At 42.8% G+C, this 20520-nt stretch overlaps 2 protein-coding genes across 2 annotated transcripts; both read right to left on the reverse strand.

The window, feature by feature from the left end:
* Nucleotides 1-10: 10 nt before the first annotated feature.
* On the reverse strand, nt 11-11145 carry cep120 (centrosomal protein 120). The gene is made up of 20 exons (XM_056729906.1): nt 10987-11145; nt 9825-9981; nt 9639-9753; nt 9346-9481; nt 9067-9215; nt 8788-8985; nt 8473-8697; nt 6661-6877; nt 6403-6568; nt 6183-6332; nt 5638-5820; nt 5259-5352; nt 5038-5178; nt 4791-4880; nt 4521-4613; nt 4278-4439; nt 2270-2392; nt 2084-2182; nt 885-1030; nt 11-792 (listed from the first exon to the last, which is right to left on the reverse strand). The coding sequence occupies exons 1-20, from the start codon at nt 11033-11035 to the stop codon at nt 591-593; spliced, it is 2895 nt and encodes a 964-aa protein (XP_056585884.1). The 5' UTR covers nt 11036-11145; the 3' UTR covers nt 11-590.
* A 701-nt stretch (nt 11146-11846) lies between these two features.
* Nucleotides 11847-20483, reverse strand: znf608 (zinc finger protein 608). Its single transcript, XM_056730073.1, has 7 exons — nt 19567-20483; nt 18480-18615; nt 18030-18117; nt 15648-17904; nt 14948-15332; nt 13905-14044; nt 11847-13690 (listed from the first exon to the last, which is right to left on the reverse strand). Exons 1-7 carry the CDS (start codon nt 20290-20292, stop codon nt 13520-13522), a joined length of 3903 nt encoding a protein of 1300 aa, XP_056586051.1. The 5' UTR covers nt 20293-20483; the 3' UTR covers nt 11847-13519.
* Nucleotides 20484-20520: the final 37 nt, after the last annotated feature.

Raw genomic sequence — 20520 nt, forward strand, 5'->3', positions numbered from 1 at the left:
ACATTCATATCGACTGCTGTTATGGTGTTTAAGTTTGACATGAGAAAGAAAAACACAAAACACGTAAAAAAAGAACTAAAGATTATCATTAATTATAAAGAACTAAATTCAAGACTTGCATATTTGAATACAATGTAACTTAGGCACTTTGGACTTTGTTTTTCAAAAGCAATGTCGTATTTTTTAAAATGTTATAATTTTTGTCGATGTTTGAGTTTGAAAGGCTCATTTACAGTTTTGTTTCTGTCAAAGAATTTTGTTTTTATTTACTAAAGACACAAATTAACAGACTAACAATGAAACACATCTATACAGAAACTCACACAAAAATATTTAAAACAGAAAACAAATCAAGTGTTGAGAGACAGCGCCATCTGCTGACGACACAAACACACACGTGACATCGACATGACATTGTGCAAAAGATCATGGAACATTTTTGTCTATTCATTGGTACATAACAATAAAAACACGAAATATTACAAGGAAACAAAATGAAACTCTCTGCTCTGCTGACCTTCACTCACAAACATTTATAAAAACATCCGAGCACATGATACAAACACAACTGAAGATGTATTAATGAGATCTCAGCGGTCTCTTCTGTTACTCATTGCATCTTGAATCTGTCTGTTGAGTTCAGAAATGATTCTGTCCTCATGTGTGTAGACGCCTGTGCGCAGCAGAGCGTCTCTCTCCTCCAGCAGACGCGTCAGGTGTTCATCTGCGAGGTCATTCAAACGGACGGGTGATGCTTCTGTGCGGCTGCTCGATTCCTCCGCCTGCTTCAGTCTGATGGACATTAAAAAGAGACATTCAACATTCACATACAGCCGCTTAACATCTGAACTGTGAATGAGGTGAAAGGTCGTGTGATGTTTGACCTGTTCAGCTGGTTGTGGATGTCCTGAAGTTCTTGTTTCTCATGTTTGACGGCTTCCTTCTCTTCAGCGGCCAGAAAGCGCAAGCGCATGTGCTCCAGTTCCTGCTGCTGTTTCCTCAAGCGGGTCATTGCGTTCTCCTGCTCTCGCTGGACAACAAACACACACAATCCCAACATCAGACAGACTCAAAGATCACACTTTACAAATCCTGAAGTAGTGCGGTGATAAACAGACTCTTCTTCATCTGTCCACAGCTTCTGTCAAGCAAACAACATCTCCAGATAAACGTAATGTTATTGATGATGTTTTTAAGAAGTCATTTCACTTTTAGTGTTCCTAAAGTATTAGTAAAACATCTGCTGCAGCAAGAAAAACTATCCCAGACGAACCTTGACTTCTGGCCAAACACGAGCTGAAGAATAACACAGACACAATTATATCCTGAAGATTTCTGCTTCTTCTGCTATCTGCAGTCATCAGACGCTCTGAACTCACTGACATGTGTGTGTGAGAAATGCTGAAGATGCATGTTAGCTTGTGTAAATAAACACACGAGGGCCGCCCGCCAGTGCTTTAATGACCAGCGGATGACCCCTGTAGCTCTGATCCAGACACCAGACCCTACTCAAGAGCAGTTTTCTGGACAGAGTCAACCGACAGAGAACACAACACACACTGCTGATCTGTTCTTACACTTCTACTGGTTTACACACACACACGTATGTATCTGTATGTTTTATATATGAACTCATGTGAAGAGAGAAAAAGTCTCCCCGGATCTCATCTTAATCTTCAGTTGTTTGAACACTATACACGTGTGATTTATATCTGCGCTTCATATGAAGTTCTAGAGGCTCATGAGCTTCATAAATCAACAGATGTTTTCTTGATCTGTGTTTGGCTGCTGAACAGAAAGCTGCGTCAGAGTTTCCAGCTGGTTTGTGTCTCTAACAGTTATTAACAGGGTTGATAAGCTCGTGTGTCTGCTCTGTTTATACTCTGAGGCTGCTTCAGAGTTCAACTGTTTCTCTCTTTAACTCATGAGAACTCTCAGCGCCTCAGTCCAGACTAACGCTGTACATCTGATCCAGTTTTCCTCTGCTGGTTCTGACCAGATTCAGTCTTCAGTTTTGCTGAGAGAGCTGAAACACCCAGCGCATTATCTCAAGACATGACTGACATCAGCGTGCGTGTGTTACCTGTTTAAATCTGGCCAGCTCTTTCAGGGCTCGACCCCACTGCTGCTTATAATGGAGCTTGGATTTCATGGTAGATTCTAACTTTCGTTCCAGTTCCACCTTGAACATTAAAAACAAGCATGAATGTCAAGCACACGTGACAGGAGCTGGTGTGTGAGGTGTGGAGATGAGCTGAGGGTCTCTGACCTTCTCAAGGGTCAACAGATTGATGTCTGACTGCAGACGGACCTCTGGACGGACGTTCTGCTGCTCCCGGAACTGATGGAACTCTTTCTCTAACTGCTTGTACTTTTTTTCAGCCTCTTGAACCTATCGAGAGAAAAAACATCATTCTGAAGAAAGTGTTCAGGGTCAACATCACTGCCGGTTCATTCTGTGACTCATCACGGTTGAGAAACTTTCCCACATACAAATGTTTATCATTCTATTCATGAAGAAAGAAGCACTTGAAGGACGAAGAAAAGACAAAACATTTACTGTCACATGTTTGTGTATTTACTGTGCGTGTCTCAGTGTGTGTGTGTATTTACTGTGTGTGTGTGTGTGTATTTACTGTGTGTGTGTGTGTGTGTGTGTATTTACTGTGTGTGTCTCAGTGTGTGTGTGTGTGTGTGTGTGTGTGTGTGTGTGTGTATTGACTGTGTGTGTCTCAGTGTTTGTGTGTATTTACTGTGTGTGTCTCAGTGTGTGTGTGTGTATTTACTGTGTGTATCTCTGTGTGTTAGTGTGTGTGTCTCAGTGTGTGTGTATTTACTGTGTGTGTGTCAGTGTGTAAGTGTGTTTATTTAGTGTGTGTGTGTGTGTGTATTCACTGTGTGTATCTCTGTGTGTTAGTGTGTGTGTCTCAGAGTGTGTGTGTGTGTATTTACTGTGTGTGTGTGTGTGTCAGTGTGTAAGTGTGTTTATTTAGTGTGTAAGTGTGTAGTTACTGTGTGTGTCTCAGTGCGTGTGTGTATTTACTGTGTGTATCTCCGTGTGTTAGTGTGTGTGTGTGTATTTACTGTGTGTGTGTGTGTATGTGTATTTACTGTGTGTGTGTCAGTGTGTAAGTGTGTTTATTTAGTGTGTGTGTGTGTGTGTGTGTATTTACTGTGTGTGTCTCAGTGTGTGTGTGTGTGTGTGTCAGTGTGTGTCTCAGTTTGTGTGTGTGTGTGTGTGTGCTGCTACTGCTGAAACACTTGCTGAAGGGTGTTGGAGCAACTAAAAGCTTACAAGCGCTCTCCATTCCCTCACCGCTCGCTCTCTGACAGAAAGCAGATGTCAGTGAAACTGGACACGCTGTGCTTGAGATTCACAAACGAGAAGAGAGAGAGAGAGAGAGAGAGAGAGAGAGAGACAGGCCTGTGTGTGTGGACGCAGGACAAATGTATGTTTACACATCACTGACACGAGAGGGAAGACTAGATAAACCACTACATGACAGATGCACACAAACATCTCTCATCGCCGGCTCTCCTCTTTTAGCATGTCAGAAACCTACTTTGCCTGACTTGTTAGCGCTGGAGCGGGCCAGATGTTTTCTGGGAAAAAATGAGACTGCAGTCTGTAGTATTTCTGTCTGATGTTCTACAGAAACACACAGACACAGCAGAAAACAGACGAGGTCTGAAGAGATCTCACTCCTGCTCTTTGATTCATTAAGACGAGGAAAACAAGTCCTGGGAAAATACTCCATGTAGAAAATACAGAAACATGCCAACGGTGTTAAAGTCCTTCAGTCTTCTCAATGACACACATCAGACACAACCACACACACAAATATCTTACTTTAGACAAAATCAGAAAAAAAATTCAAAGTCAAGTTGTCCTTTGACGGATGTCTTTAAAAACGTTTTATACATACATAAACTTTAAAACAATGAATAATACAGTGCTGCAGAATACTTGATTCTGATTGGTCAGTGGTGATATTCTGAGGTCTGTAATTCCCTCCACCGTCTCTTTTCTCATGTCAGCTTTGATTTAGTTAGAAATGAACTCTCATGAGCTGATAAACAGGATCATGTTAATCCAGTCAGTTGTAAAACTCTGCTTGGGGATGTGTGTGTGTGTGTGTCACTGGATTAACAGGAAACACATCATCAGTGAATATGGACAGCCGTCTCAATCATCAGTAGAGTCGCTGAGGGGGGTCTTGAACTCATGACCTCATGACCCCTTGTGCACACAAATCGACACGTCAGCTCGTGTTTACCTGCTGTTGCTGTCGGCTCAGTTGATCCTCCAGCTGCTTGACCTTTGACCTCTCCAGCTCCACCTGGTGAGCGCAGTCCTCACGCACACGCCTGCCGCTGTCCTGCAGCTCCCGCACGCTCAATTCATGCTCCGCACGCATCTCCTGCTGCAGCCTCTGCGTCTAAACACACATCAAACAAACAAACGTCAACGTCTGATGTCAAACTGAAGTGTTTAGAAACCGTCACGGCAGTCACATGACCTCCATCTCAGCGTGAGCGAGCGCTTTCTCTCTCTTGTCCAGATCGGTCAGAGTCTTCTGTAACTGCTGCTCCAGAACATCATATTCCATCTCCTGAAATACAACACACAACATCAACACAAAACACACAACTACACATAGCACACCTTCACTTACGACATGGTTTAACCGCGGGGTCAAACTACAGATGTTTACAGAAATCATGGAGCTAAATTGAATACTTTTAGACTTTAAAGACTCTTTTCATAAATTTGAACATAACATACAAACCTTCTTCTTGATGAGAGCTTCTCTCTGCTGATCTCTTCTTCTCCACTCCTCAGCGAGCGCCTGCATGTGACTCAACTCCTTCTGTTTTAACTGATTCATACATCATACATCAAACATCATCAGTGATTACACAGAGAAACAAACACAGATGATGTTCTTTTACACACACACACACAAACGGTAACACACAGCTTGAGGCACATGTATTGAAATGTTTGATTGTGTTGTGTGTTGTATGAGTGTGAACCTGATTATCAAACAAGTCTTCCTGCATCTCTTTCCACATCTCAAGCTCCAGCGCTGCCTTGTACTCCAGGGTCTCTCGAGGTCGTGTCACAGTGTCCACACCCCCCTGACCCTGAGGAGGAGGAGCTACCGCTGTCTGCACCTGCGTGACAAACATTACCCATATTGCCACTGCTCACACGAGCACAAACAGTTTCATCATCCAGAGATCATACACTGCACCTGTGATGATTCAGAGACCATGATATCCTGAGCGTTCACCAAACCCAAATCTTCAAGAACAGCCACGTATGACAGTTCAGCTAACTTCTCAGACCTGCACAAACACAATTCAAGACAAACTTTAAACAATGTTGCGTTTCTATGAAGAAACTACTACTAGATATGATTTAATACGACTGAATCAAGCGGACCACATTAAACTACACAAACATTCTGTTTGAAACAGTTTGTAATGACAAGAGTCACACATGAACAGTATATACAGTGTCGTGTGTGTGTGTGTGTGTCAGACTGACATCTACAGGTTTACTCTGAGTACTGCAGAAACCTTCTGATACTGACAGAAACACAGGAAGTGATGTCATGAGGCTGTACGGACCCGTGTGCGGCAGTGATAGGTCTCCTCTCTGAAACACACTGTCTCCAGCGCTGCCGGCCCGACGCGTCAAGGGATCGACTCTTCTCTGAGCTGAGGAGATGAGACAGCTGAATGCTGACAGAACCCAACACAACATCTGGAGAACTTGAGTCTCTGTGCCACATCTCCACCAACAGAGGAACCCTGAAGAACACAAACACCACATCCACAACTGAATCACAACAACATCTCATTTACATACGAGATTCAATCTTTTAACATCAGAAACTCTCTGTTGGCAAACTAACGCCACGTGTCATATCAAGAACTGTGTGAAATTCTCCATCCCACATCACCAGAGCGTTCAAAACACCTTCTGTGTGTTGATAGTCAATGAGTCAATGTAGATTTAAAAGAAGCTGCTCTAAAACATTCAGCGCGAATGAAAGTGACTTTCTCAGGTGCTTTGATTCATAAAGTCATTTGTTTGTAAACCAGGCAGTGTGTTTGACATTTGATAAACGTCATGACACAATGTCATAGTGAATGTTGTGAGGTCTTCTGACCTGAGGAAAGTCTCTTGAAGCTGATTGGGTAGAGCAGCGAAATCAAAAGCGCAGTAAGACTGAGGCAGAAAGACCTCTGTGTTCCTCCTCAGCTGTACGGCCGGATTGGTCATGATGGGAGCTGCGCTGCCGAAGAACTGATACGAGTATCTGAAACAGAGCAATCGCTTTCATCAGCGGCGGATCACAGGAGTGAGAGAGACGAGTGTGTGACGCTCACCTGAGAATGCAGTTGACGGGGAAACTCGTCCTGAGGTCACGGACACTCTGCAGGTCCAGAGAGAAACAGTAGTGATGTGCAGAGGCAGGAATGGAGATCTTTGGAGCAGAAACTGAGACAGATGTGTCCTGCGCTTCAGCTTCATGTGTGACAGCAGCAGGTGCGTCTGATTTAAACACAAACATTAAACCACTCAGCCTCAGCTTTACCACATCTAATCTTTAATCAAAGCACTCGATTAGGTCTACAATCACATGCCATGTGCAGTGGGCGGAGCCTGTGTGACATCACTGGACAGAGTCTCCGCATCACTCTCAGACTGATGAGCCTCAGGAGACGCTGCTGGTGATGTCAGAGGGACATGAGGTGACGGTGTCTGTGCTTTGTGTAGATCTGCAGGACGTCTGCGAGGAGCATCTGAGACCGGACATTTCTTCACTGGAGTCTTCGGCTCATTTTCCTTCTGCACATCATACTGATGACAACAACAGCTGTTTATAAACTCTGATGAAGACGACAAGGTCAAAACAAACTATAAACTAAACTTCATGAAAGCACATTCACACTTCTGTAGCACCTTCTAGACAAATTCAGTCAAATGCTACAATTTTGTTATACATTCTGAAACGGATAGTGGAGACAAAAAACAAGAAACGTATGAAATATATGGAATACATGGTATAGAGGACCTTAACGGTCAGTTAATAACAAAAAATAACAGACTACTAAACAAGTGTGTGGGTGTGTGTGTGTGATGTTTTCATCAGATGTATACTAGTCACTGTCAAATACTTGTGTGTGATTTGTGTCTTAAATCATTTCAGGGAAAAAATCTGATTATCCGAACCAGAGGTCACTTCATCAAAATGATTTACAGTTGAAGTCAAAAGTTTACATCCCCTTTGCAGAATCTGGAAAATGCTAAAAATTGGGAAAAATAAGAGAAAGTTGAATTAAGGGATAATGTCCAGGCAGATGGTTGTTGTCACAGAAATAATCTCCAATGTGTGTTCAGGAAGTGAAGCAGAGGGTCTTGTATCACACTGAAGGGGTTTATTTGGCGATAAAAACCAAACCAATGCTTGTACATTATCCCGCTTATTACACGGCTTCTTGACACGTGAGAAGAATTTAAATATTTTAGCAGCTAATTTTTACTGAATGCACGCCTCAATCTGCCAGGAATATGATTTGAAGTAAGAAATGATGTTCAAATGTCACAAACAGGCAATTTGGTTGAATCATTTGAAAATGTAATTAAATGACCGGGTTACCATGTGTTATTAGTTTTGAGAGGTTGTTATCTGGGAATAACGATCCTGCAAATGTCACAACTGGCCAATCAGAATCAAGCATTCTTACCAGCCTTGTAATAAAAATGAAGGTCCATTTTTAATTTAGTCATGCTCTGAACAAGTTATTTCTCAAAAGAAAATGAACTTAGTTCACAACAAAGAATAATAAGAGAATTTCTTAAAATAGCCCAGGTCAAACATTTACATCCCCCTGATTCTTCATTCTGTATGATGTAACCTGAACACTTGCAACACGATTCATTTAAAGTTCACATTACTAAATGAACTAAACAATAATAATTTACACCAAAAACGCTTTTCAGAGGTTTCACCCACGTGACTTTAAGTGAATGGTGTGGCCTTCATGAGCATCACTGAATGTTTCGATTGATTTTAATAGTTGTGTGTGAACCTCAACATCACACTGTTACTGCTGGACAGGAGTCAAATATAGAGAAACGGTGAAAGATTCTGGAGGACAGTTAAATCACAAACAAGAATCCCTTAAACAACTGTAACAAAACATTAAAATTGATTGTTCAGGAAACAACATACAGCAGAGGATCTCAACTTTTGACCGGGGCTATTTTAAGAAGTTCTGTTTTAATTATTCTTTAGTGTGAACGGCTTTAACATTTCTTTTGTGGTATAACTTATTCAAGGCAGGAATAAATGAAATATAAACCTCAATCTTCCAGATTCCTCCAGATTCTGCCAGGGGGGTGTAAAGTGTATATGCATGTGCAAAACCCAAAGCAGATCTGAAGAGCGGCACCTGATGATTGAGGTCTTCTACTCTCAGTGTCACAGACACACCCACAGTGGGCTGCAGCTCCGGCGGGACAGACTGTAGGTGGAGTTTGGAGCGATTGGGAGGCTGCAGGATGAAAGCTCCCTCTATAGTGATAGAGCGTGAAGTGAGATCTGTGCTGCTATTCAATAATCCTGCCAGACTGACGTCAGTGCTGCCCAGAGAGTGATCTCCACAGCACAGGTGAATCTGTGTCAAACACCTCACCATTACTACACATCACAGTCAAATCAACCCTGCGGCCACCGGACTGACCCAAACATTCATGTCCAGCTTTACCTGAACAGCGGGCTGCTGGGAGAGAAAGAGGCGCAGAACTCTGTCACTGCTGCGGATCCGCACGGACGCACGCTCAGGCTCAAAGTTTGGACTCAGGAGGTTCTGGAACGGTTCACTGGTGACGTCATTCCCCAGGAGGTTATAACAGAAAGAGAAGTCTGAACCTTCTGAAGAAACCTTCACGGAGCCTGAGATCAACTGAGAATTCAGAGATGAGAAACATTCAGTTGTCCAGAAGCGCATCGCACGCGACATCACATGAGTTTATCAAACGCTCACCTGCTCCAGCCGGCTAGCAAACGCCAGCGTTACAGACAACACAAACATGTCAGTGCAGAGATCTTCAGCTCCGATCTGATGATAGCCTTCATCTGCATTCAGAACGGATCGGAGTTCACCCGCGTCCACAGGAACTCGTGCTGGAGAACCTATCAGAATGTCATGACATCATCAACCGCATGAAACAACCTTCCCAAAACTCACTGAAGCGATGATGGCAAGCAGAGAAATGGAAAGAAAAGAAAGACGAGTAGATTCACGAGAGGAGATGTGAGATACCTTCTCTGGGAGGAGCTTTCTTAGCCTTGAACTGCTCAGGCGTGTGTTTGGTGTCATTCTCTAGAATCATGCTGATCAGAAGAGCTGGTTTCACTTTTGTGTACTTGCTGCTAAGCAACGGATGCCGTTTAGGAGCCTGAACAAACACAGATTCATCAGAAGAGTCTGATAAAGCCGACAGCTCCGTCGGCGGAAAATGAGCGAGATTTAAATGTGCTTTCTCTGAGCATAACGCTCCATTCACACATACACAACGTTTAAATAAACACAAAACAAATATATTCACGGCTCACCTGTTTGATCTCCTGAACCGATCTCAGATCAAGAACGATATATCCCACACATTCCCTGGCTGACGTGCTTGCATCGACAGCGTAACACTGTAGTTTGATGGGTGTCCTCTGTAGTCTGAGGAGAAGAACATTGAGTGATGATGACAGATGTGAATCAGATGAATAGAGATGGGATCAGCAGGTCACCTGTGCTGATGAAGAGTCTTGCGGTCCAGCTCCCACGCCAGCTCCGTACAGAACTGCGGCTGCTCTTTGTGTTCTACGGGATCTGTGGACAGAGTTTCTCCATCAAAACGAGCCTCCACAACCAGACTGTGCTGAGGTCTTCTGGGAAACTGATGACCTGTGACGGAGGAAAATACATCCTTAATGTTTTTAGACAATCTGGATCAAAGGCTGAGGCACATCGAATTAGAAACACGTCACAAGCCGCCATATGATGGATTGACTTCTACCGGACATTTGGATGCTGACGTTCCTGAACGTGAACCAAACAAACTCTGACATTCTTATGAAGTGTTTTGGTCTTGTTTTGTAGTACGAGTATCTAAACATTCTTAAATCAAGATGCACTTTCTTGACAAGAAATATATTAATTATCTTTTTAAGGAGAAACATAAGAAATAAGTAGGTTTATGGTAAAAACAAGCAAAGAAATCTTCCAATGGGGAGAGAAAAATAAACTTGAATTGTGTGCTTGAGAAAAAGGTTTATAAAGTTTATGTTTTTCACTCAACTGGTAGATTTTTTGCTTGTTTTTACCATTAACTTACTAAATTCTTATATTATTTTTCATAAAACAATACTAACTATCTTAGGTCACTTTTCATATCAAGTAATTGTATATTGTCATATTGAAGTTTTAGATATTTTTACTAAAAACAAGAGGAAACGGCTAGTAAGAATGTCTTTTTGTGCAGTGTATGTGTCAGTCAAACATTGAAAACTAATATGAAGTCCTGAACATATATGAAGCTTAACACAAACAGAGTACAAATAAAAAGACAATGAGATTATGACAAATAAATGAAACAAATACACAAGAATACAGTGATTAAAAGACATTTACATTACAAACATTACAGACGGAAATTCGGCCTCAATTTCAAAATCACAACGATTGAAGAAAATAAAAGCTCTTAACAGACAGTAATGCTGTACATTAGATATCTTCTCACTGAATGTTTGCTGTGTTCTTATACTAATACATTTACATAAACATCAGTGTCCTCCTAGAGAAGATCATGGTGTTACTATTGTTGACAGATGTGTTCAATCACTGACACAGACTTGAATGAAATCTTTACGTCATCTTATCTGATATGTTACTGTTGTTTGTTCGTGTTACCTTCTAGTATGGACACAACGACGAGCAGCGGGTCACATTTAGACGCCATGTCATTTCTGGGAGTTAAATAAAGACTCTCATGATGACTTTACCATCATTTTCATCTGTCGTTTGTGTTTAGCGCGTCCGTTCAAATTACCACAGCAACTCCTGTAACTGTCTTCCTATGTCACTTCCGCCGGATGCAGCAGGAGCGGCGATCACTATCGGTTGCGGGGTCGCGCGCCCCCTGCAGGCAAAGTTAGGAAAATACAGACTTTATATTTGAAATTCTTGGTGTTTCGTTGACTAATAGACAATGAGGTGAGTTTTTTAAATGTGTTATTGATGAAATGTTTTGCTCTAAAGTGTAAATGTCTAAACTGACTCATGTTATTATTGTGTTTTTAGTGTTAATATGGTCATACCGGACATTTTGATATTGGTAATTAGTGCACTAAATATTATTATATTGACCTGAATGTTTTTTTTTCACAAGTGATAATTACATTCTTTCGACTTCTTCACGCCATGGTCCTTTATGTTCATTAACCCAAACTATGACGGTCTTTTAAATAAACAAGAACGATTAAAGTTACTTAACTGTATTTATTCATACATGTCTGGTTTATGGTTGTTCGGTTGTTATGGTACATTTTTGTGAGGGAAACGTAAAAAGAAGTTTATTCATGAGTTTCTTTCTTCTACAGAACACAAAAGTTTAAAAACAGAATCAAAAAGCACTGAACTCCATTGACTTCCATAGTACGAACACAAAACCAATTGACATTTCTCAAAATATCTTCTTTTGTGTTGAACTGATGAAAGACAGAGACATATCACACAAACTCATTTCGGCTAAACACACGATGAGCCGAGTGTAAAAACAACCTTTCATTTTTATTTGGATTGCCAAACATGTTAAGGCAGAGACAGTATAAAAAGCAATTGCAGTGTGATGGTAAAGATCAGCTCAGTGGTTCTCAAACTGACGGATCCAGGGGGAGGGCACAGATTTAAGGGAATTTTATGAAATATAGAATGATTAATGCAATCAAACATCTAATAAATAAGCCCATCGTCCAATAGAATGAATGTTCCAGCATTGTATAACTGAATATGAAGAGTTTGTTTCCAAAATGAGAAATTAACAAAAAAATCATGTTTTATATTGTGCATTCCAATGAATATTAATCAAAGTCCAGTTGTTTTTTTTTGATAAAGCCATAATAACAAAAAAAACAGTTAACTAACACAATAAAACACACTAAAAACATGATAACATAATAAAAAACATGATTTTATGCATTTGTTTTTTAAACAGAGTTATCTCATTTTGTAACAGAACTCTTCATATGCATTTGGTTTAATAAAAATTCTAAGTTTAAGATTATGGATGGTTATATAGAGGACTGCAAACGGTGCACCCTACACAAAGGGGTCTTACCAGGGAAAAGTTTGAGAACCACTGGTACAGCTGACATCAAGAAACCTATTGACACAACTCTTTCTGTCCACTTGTAAACGTATTCATGTCGTGTTTATCACTGTTAAAGTAAAGAAGGACGAGGCCTGGCGCTGTGAAGCTGAGGTGGGCACTGGGCAGACAACCATACATTGCACCGAGTCAATACAAAGGTACATAAGCTCATTATAGTGGCTGTTCAACTCTGTACATCTATATACATCACAACAATACTGTATGGCACTGAGAGATGAACTGTTCATTAACATCCACTTTTTACGATACAACAGATTAATGGCTGTTCATGACAGAATATTCATGTGAACGCAGATCAAACCACAATCTCTTATCATCTATTGCAAACCGTCCGTGACCACATGGAGGTGACGAAATAGCAAATACATTCAATATTATGCTTACACAACAATATAGTGTGAGTGCGTACAAACAGCTAGATGCCGCAAAATCCACCGATGGGAAGGTTTCTACATGGAGCTCGTGTCACATCAGCACATACTGAAATAACAAACAGGTCTTTCTCCACGAGTACATTCATTGGTTAGAAATGAGATAGTAGTTGCCGGCTCCTATGGAGGCGATGAGAAACACTTTGAAAGTGAGTCTCACAGCTTCTTCCCAACATTATCTGCAGGGATGACAAGAACGACGGGAAGATTCTGGAGCGTTTCACAGGTTGTTTTGCTTCGTTTGACTTTATTGCAGTGATGATGTCATCTGGTCACCACTGGTCTTCAGGTCTGGAGTGTTGTCTCTTGCTGGTTTGTGAGCGTAGTCGCTGGGTTTAATCCTGTGAGAACATCACGATTGCCCTCTTCACACTTCAAGTCAAAAGGAAACCGCGTCCTCAACCCACTTTGCTTCCGTGGTGATTTCCAAACGAAACAGAAACATGTGAGTCAGTTTGTTTCTGCTGTAGATGACCGGTGGGTGAATGTAAGAGAGCTGGGCGATGTCATCAGAAGAGGTTATTACATCAGATTAGAACAGAATCACAAACACACATGATCAGACCAGAAACGTGTCTTCAGTAAGTAAACGGGTCCGTTTTGTTTTCACGTCGACCGCAGTTCAGTTGTTCTTGACCTTTTCACTTTGAAATGGGTCATACTGTCCAGGAACCAGTGTGTAACTCATGCCCAGGTGAGTGAGATGATGTGTCTGGAGGTGGCGACCGAATGGAACCGGTTCTCTTTCCCGTTCCGTGTCCCGTTCCTGGTCTGGAGATCCTCTCTCTCCGGGCTGACGAGGAAAACATCGTTAATATTCATGAAGGTTTTGTTTCACCATAACACACTTTGAATGACTAAGACAGCATGTGGATGAGTGACTGATGCATGTGCTTTTGCACGTGTTTGTTCTGGTGTCTGCGTGTCGATGGAGGAACTGGTGCTTTACATACAGAGTCTGGTGTCATTTTGTTCCCTGTAGGAGGGAATAGGTGTGAGATACGTACAACAGGAGATTTGCCATGATACGGCAGGAGGGGATGGGATAGAAGTTCTAATGCTGGAGAATCTGTCACTGGTTTGCTGCTTTGAGCTCCGTCTGAATCTTCTCTCCCGGCAGTCTTTCCATACAGAGGATAATGGAAACCTAGATGCACAAAGACACAAATTAGTCTAGACAAGAACACTATAGATCGTTTCATCGGACGCGTGTGTCTAGACTGCAGAACTTCCGGTCTGTGTTTGGCTAGGGTCTGATAACTATTGATAGTTTATTTAATTTATGTTCACATTCATTTATATTACTATTTTACTGTATAATAAATCTTTTAAAGGGATAGTTCATCCAAAAATGAAAATTCTGTCATCATTTAATTAATTTGTTCCTACGAACAGAGAGAAAGATATTTGGAAGAATGTGAGCAATAATAAAATATTGTATCTTTTTTTAGTTCTGTTGGAGACATAATGATATATTTTGAAGAATGTAGTTCTCGGGCACCTTTGACAACCATTTATTTCCTCCTACTATGGTAGTCAATGATGTCCCACAACTGAAAGTGACTAACATTCTTCCAAATATCTTTCTCTGTGTTCATCGAAACTATGTCATTTATATAGATATGAAATTACAAAAGGTTAATGATGATAGAATTTTCATTTTTGGGTAAACTATCCCTTTAAGTAAACAATTTGTGGAAATTTGTTGTATGTTCATTTGATTAAATAAACGATTAGTTGAATGTGTCCTGTAGTTCGGTCTCATTTAAAGAAAACGTATGGTATACAGACATCTAGCGGTTGACCTTGGTATCGCAGTCTAAATTAAAATATTGAAGAGACAAGTTTAGCCATCCGACGCTTCTTCTCGGTTTCTTTTGATTGTCATCAGAAATCATCTACAGGCGCTCTATTGTTTGTGAATGTGTACCGGAAGTTAAGGGCGGTCCACGAACGTGTGCATGCGAGTAATATTTGTTTATGTTGTTGCTTTGAAACCGTCAATAGTACAACACAGGTTGTAATATGTGTTAACGCTCTGTAAGATTACCTGGATAATTGTGCACCAGAGCTGGAGACATGACACTGTAAGCATTGCTATCCGTCTCATACAGGTGTAAACAAGGGTAGGAGTGCTGAAACTGGATGAATGACTGTTGGGGCGGTGACACGGCTCCTCGTGCCGTCTGCAGGTCTTCAGACGTGTCGTCTCCCCCGTTTGATCTGGTATTGTCCTCTGTGACTTCAGCAGCCGTCGCACCTTTGACGCTCTGAAGTTCAGCATCCAGTCTGGACTCGGGCTCCAGAGGAACGTGCCAGTCTTTCCCCTTGTCTGGATTGAGACTCGTATCCTCAGTAATCTTGTTGACCTCCTGATTTAGCTGCTTCACATATTTGGACTGATAAGAGTGGCTCCAGGACTGAGATTCTGATGCCTAAACCCAGAGGAACATCTACTGTCAAACAGTTTACGGTCTGGCAACCAATGAAATTACACAGCTCATAGGGAAGCCCAACAGTAGCGTTTACAGCGTGGAAAACCTTTAAAGGATGGCAACGTCTTACAAATCAACATGATCTCAATCATCAAAACATCCAGACAGTTTGATAATTTGATGATTAAATTGCAAAACAATAGTCTTTGGATTGTTAGGGTTTACCAAAGGGTCAACCATCAAACCAAAGACATTTCTAGAAGTCTTTAAAAGAACATTATCCTCAGTAAATGAGAAGTAACATCAGTAACTTACATTTAGAAATGTTACATTTGTGTCCACATTTGATTTTGAGTTTGAACTCTCCACACTGAGGTCTTCAGACTCCTTGTTAAGTCCTTGTTCTTTTGTCATAGCGATATGAGACATCTTTCCCTGTGGATATGACGGCTGCTTGTCCAGCTCCACGTAGATAAATCCAGGTTTTCCACAGCTCATTTTAGCAGTGGAGTTTGTCCCCTTATGAATGGATGGAGGAGAGCTCATGAATTGCTTTTGGTCGTCTTTTGTTCGTTCTTTCTGATCCGACCCACGCCTCACTTGACCTCTGCTCTGTTTGTTAAACTGTCCATGATTCTCACAGCTGGACTCGTTGAGTGGTCTCTGGCTACTGGACATCATCAGAACCTTCTGGTCGGCAGAAACCCCACGGCTGTACTGTCCGTAGTACAATGACTGAGCCAGTGCTGTGTGTGTCTCTGTCACAGAATACTGAAGCTGGGAGTGGCTGGAGGGTTCAGGACTTTTCATATCTTCACCTAGATCTCTCAAATCATCCTTCGTCCGGCAATACGGGGAAGCCACCTTATGGAACGAAGTGGAAGTGGCTTGTCCGGAGTGCACGTAACCTGGGATGCAGTGCGATTCATATCCATGAGCGTGAGTCTCTTTACCTGCCGCTCCTGTGACAGCTGCACTCATTGAGGACATTTTGGGATTGATGTTGCCGTTGGGGTTTGAGTCTTGTGTGGAGTTTCTTCGAGATCTTGAGTTGGATCCACCGTCTTCAGCTGCATCTGATATGTCAGAGTACGCCGGGCTGGTTGTTTTTGCTGTGGCTCCATCTCCATTTGTAAGAGGTCCACAATCTATTCTCGCTGAGCTCCCAATGGAAGGACTCGGTGCATTGTCAGAGAAAGTGTACACTTTGTCTGCCTCTGCTCGGATGCTCGCCATACGGCTTTCTTGCGTTTCGCTCGGACCGTTTACGACGTCCTGCTTGCTCAAATGCTCTTTCAAGAGGCTTACCGGGAAGTCTTTGCCTAAACTTTTCACATCATCCATTTTTGCGTACATCGGGTCGCTCTTAGGACTCCGTGGATCCTTGCAGTTCCTGTCTTTTAGTTTATGCTTTTCTTTTCGCTTACTGTCTTTGCTTGGGACTGTTGTGGCATTGGCTACGTTAGCTTGTGCAACGGCATCCAATTTTGGCTTTATGGCCTTCAGCGAGAGGTTCTTGGCCTTTGTGAGAGCGATGGTTGGAGAGGCCTGATGGGAAGGAACCTCTGTGACTTTAGCAGAGAACGCAGTGGGTGGAATAGCGGTCAGTTTTGGTGGAGCTACGGTGGAAGTAATGAGTCTGTTGGTTCTAGATTTAGTGGAGCATCTTTGAGCGAATCCACTTTCTTTTTTAAATTTGCTACAGATGTCTCTCTTATCAATAACACCCTCTGCTTCAAGCTTAGGCATCTCAACAGACGTGTTCCGATCCGTTATGAGACAGTTCTCCAGCACGACAGACATGTTGGAAATTAGTGGGAGGTTGCTCAGATCATCTATAGACCCGTCCTGACTTGTCACGGTCCTGCGTTGTTTAGCGTTGGCCCCGGCACTGTTGTCATTGTTCAGCAATGCTTTCCTGCTCTTTGGAGAACTAACCGAGTTGAGTTTATACATGGATCTGGGCTTCCTGGACATCTCAGATGAATCAAAAGTTACAGTGCTGAGCGAATCCTCAAAGTCTGAGAGTCTGTCCTCACTCTCCACCTCAAACTCTTGCTTGCTGTCGTTGTTCAAGTGAGCGTGTGACTGGTGGTACCGCAGTCCGTTTATGTGTTTATACTTCTTGTTGCAGTTTGGATGAGGACAGTCTATGAGAATTGGGGACGCGCAGACTTGGTCGAGAAACACCGGATCAGATTTACCCTGAGGGGTGGAGGGTGCACTCCTGGACTTGGCGCGTATCCTTTTCCCGTTTCCATTCCTAATGTCCTCTGAGACCAAGCTCAGGTCCAGATCAGCCGGGGCTTTGCCTTTTCTTTTCCCACAACTGAGTGGATTGGATTTGATGTCATCCACAGCATAGTATCCAGGTGTCCTGCAGACGTTGAGGTTCAGGCTCCCGCGTCTTCCTTTGTTGCTGATACCCACGCCGCGTCTCTTGTGCGTTAGTCCTCGTATCTTGGAAAGACTCGGGTCACCGGCTGATTGTTCCGGTAGGGTCAGCCTCATACGTTTACCACGTCCTCGTGCGCAAGCCATGTCAGAGTCGCTCATCGGTGACTCACAAAACCTAGTTAAAAAAAGAAACAACCCTGGTTTCAGTCAGACTGCATCTGAGCTCAAACTCTTAATACTGGACCTGAAGAAATGTGGACACAATGCATGTCAAGCATGCTTTATGTGTAAATGTGTTACCGTGGTGGAGCCCAGTCATGCTTGGTGCAGTCCAGCAGCGTCCCTACATAAGTTCTCTTCCTCCATGTGACATTCACAACTAGAACCCCTGGAATAAAAAGTATTTAGAAGAACCAGAATTCGTTAAACACCTGCACAAATCAACATCATGTGGTACAAAGTGCAAACATCTCTACAATAAACAACTTCACCTTAATGCGTTTTTATTGTATTTTTCAACAGATTCAGTCTGTGCTTGGTCACAGTGATGGAAGAGAAGATGGGGGTCTGCAATTTTAACCCGCTTAATCAATATTCAACCAGTGTCTTCTCTTCCTTCTCACAGCTGCTTTGAAAACACAGTCAAAACTCGCCCTTCAAGTGTCCCATAAAACACATCTGAATATGTCTGTTTACAATGCGAGGAGGACACAGACTGAAAAAAACAAGAGAAGAACGACATGCTCTCACCTTCTTCTGTCTCGTGCCACACAAAACCCTCTAGATTGACACTTGTTCCTGGTCGACATGGCTCCATGTGGCTGGACTCCACGGCTTTCTCAGCTTCATTCGTGTTAGTTCCAACTGACCGTGTCTTTACGCTGAACTGCAGAGAGACACAAACACGACACATGCTGAAGCACGTGTTCGTCGATCAGCTCAGAGCAGTGTGTACGTCCCCTAGGATTGAACCCACAACCTCGACGCTGCACATTCTGAGCTTGAGTTGTCTGCTTTGATTGTGCAAGTGGATGCAGAGACTGTTAAATATCCTTCATTATTTCCTCATTAGTGGTTAAGCAAATTAACTTGTGAAAGTGTTGATGTATAAAATCTGGTGTGGATTTCAACACTGACATCACGCTTAAATGAAGCAGACATCTGTGAAAGCTTACAGGGACAATGGAACAGAATGGCCAAGACTGAGGGGTGGAGCTTCTCCCTGTGATGTTAAAAACTGTAAATAACACACGAACAACATCTCAGCGTCAAACATGCATGTCTTTGTTAAAAACCAACGGAGGAAACGATGTTGCTCGGGTCTCCAATAGAGACAGACATGAAGAATTGGACAGTGTATGTGTGTGTTAACAAAGGAAATGGCTGACAAACAAAAGAAATCACATGTCATTAACTTGAGACTGGAAAGCGAGAGAAATGTCTTCACCGTGTGTTTGGTGTGTGTTGAGGTTTTTTTGTTAATTTGAGAAGAATCTCTTCGTTTAGCACATGCACGAGACACACGAGAGATAACGCGCAAAGGTTCGCACAACACAAGCTTTCCTGCATATATAATGTGATGATGAACATCGCGTCCATCGTCACCTCAAGACACAATATTTACTTTTCTGCCCGTCGTGAAAGATCTTGACATTATCACATTCTATGTTCATGTTATAATGTTTTGCTGTCAGCTGGACTACATGACCGAATTCACAAACAGTAGGCTATCGATCTCGCGCCTCGACGGATCAATCATCATCATAACTTATTTAACCGCGTGCAGCCCATTTCTCACGAGCTCGTGTTAAGACGCATAGGGCAGATTTGATCTTACCGTCCTCAGACTGTGTTCTTCTGTGCTCGTGTCATCAGTGTGTTCAACAATAGCCGCGTCCATTCCGCCCCTGAGATTCTCCGTCCCTCCGAACGCGCATCCGTTTTCTGACAGCGGGCCAATATCATCCCCGGCCTTGTCTTTGCGCGTCCTCGTGGAGTCTTTCTCTCGTTTCAGTCCTTTGCCCTGATTCTTCCCTTTCTTGCCGTCTTTGACTTTGGCGTGCGGCGCGGTCGAGGTGGCGCTCGCGTCGCTGGCGTCGGGGTTGCTGTCCGCCTGCGGTGGTGCTGAATCCATGTCGGGAGTCTCTGCGGCGCGTCCTTGACCCTCCCGCCGTTTAGCGACGCATACTTTAGGAAGTCCGCTCACGATCTCCGGCGACGGGAATTTCTCCGTGCCGTTGGAGGAGCTCCGTCTTTTTAGCTTGAATTTCTTGGGTTCTTTGCAGAGGTATCCGTGTTCACCGGCGGGCTGCGCGGACGCTCCCGTCAGGCCGTCGAACGCTGCGCCTGCGTTCGCGCAATTGTACTTGAGCTCCTCGCGACCTTCCGCCGCGCTTTTAACGCTCAAAACGCGATTCATCTCCAATCTCCGTCTGTCTTTCTCCAAATCGGCGTCCAAGTCAATGATCAGATTCCCGACACCGATCTCCCAGTCATCCCCGCTGTCGTATGGATCAACTCCGTTTGGCTTGATACTCTGTTGAAGGGAGGAACTGACTGACATTCTCTACACGCGAATTCTGACAGAAAACGGTGATGAATCCTAAATCAAGTGGATGGGGGGGTATTAATCACACACACGAGTGCTAATGAAAGACGATTGAGTGTGAGCTCTAAAGACAGAGTGATGAGCTGATAAACGCTTTCAAACAGAGCTCTTAAAGTCTAAAAACACTTTTGAATCAACATGTGTAAAAATGCAGTTAAACACTGTTGAAGAGTAGAAATCATA

The sequence above is a fragment of the Triplophysa dalaica genome, chromosome 18 (assembly GCF_015846415.1).
Source record: "Triplophysa dalaica isolate WHDGS20190420 chromosome 18, ASM1584641v1, whole genome shotgun sequence".
Lineage (NCBI taxonomy): Eukaryota > Metazoa > Chordata > Actinopteri > Cypriniformes > Nemacheilidae > Triplophysa > Triplophysa dalaica.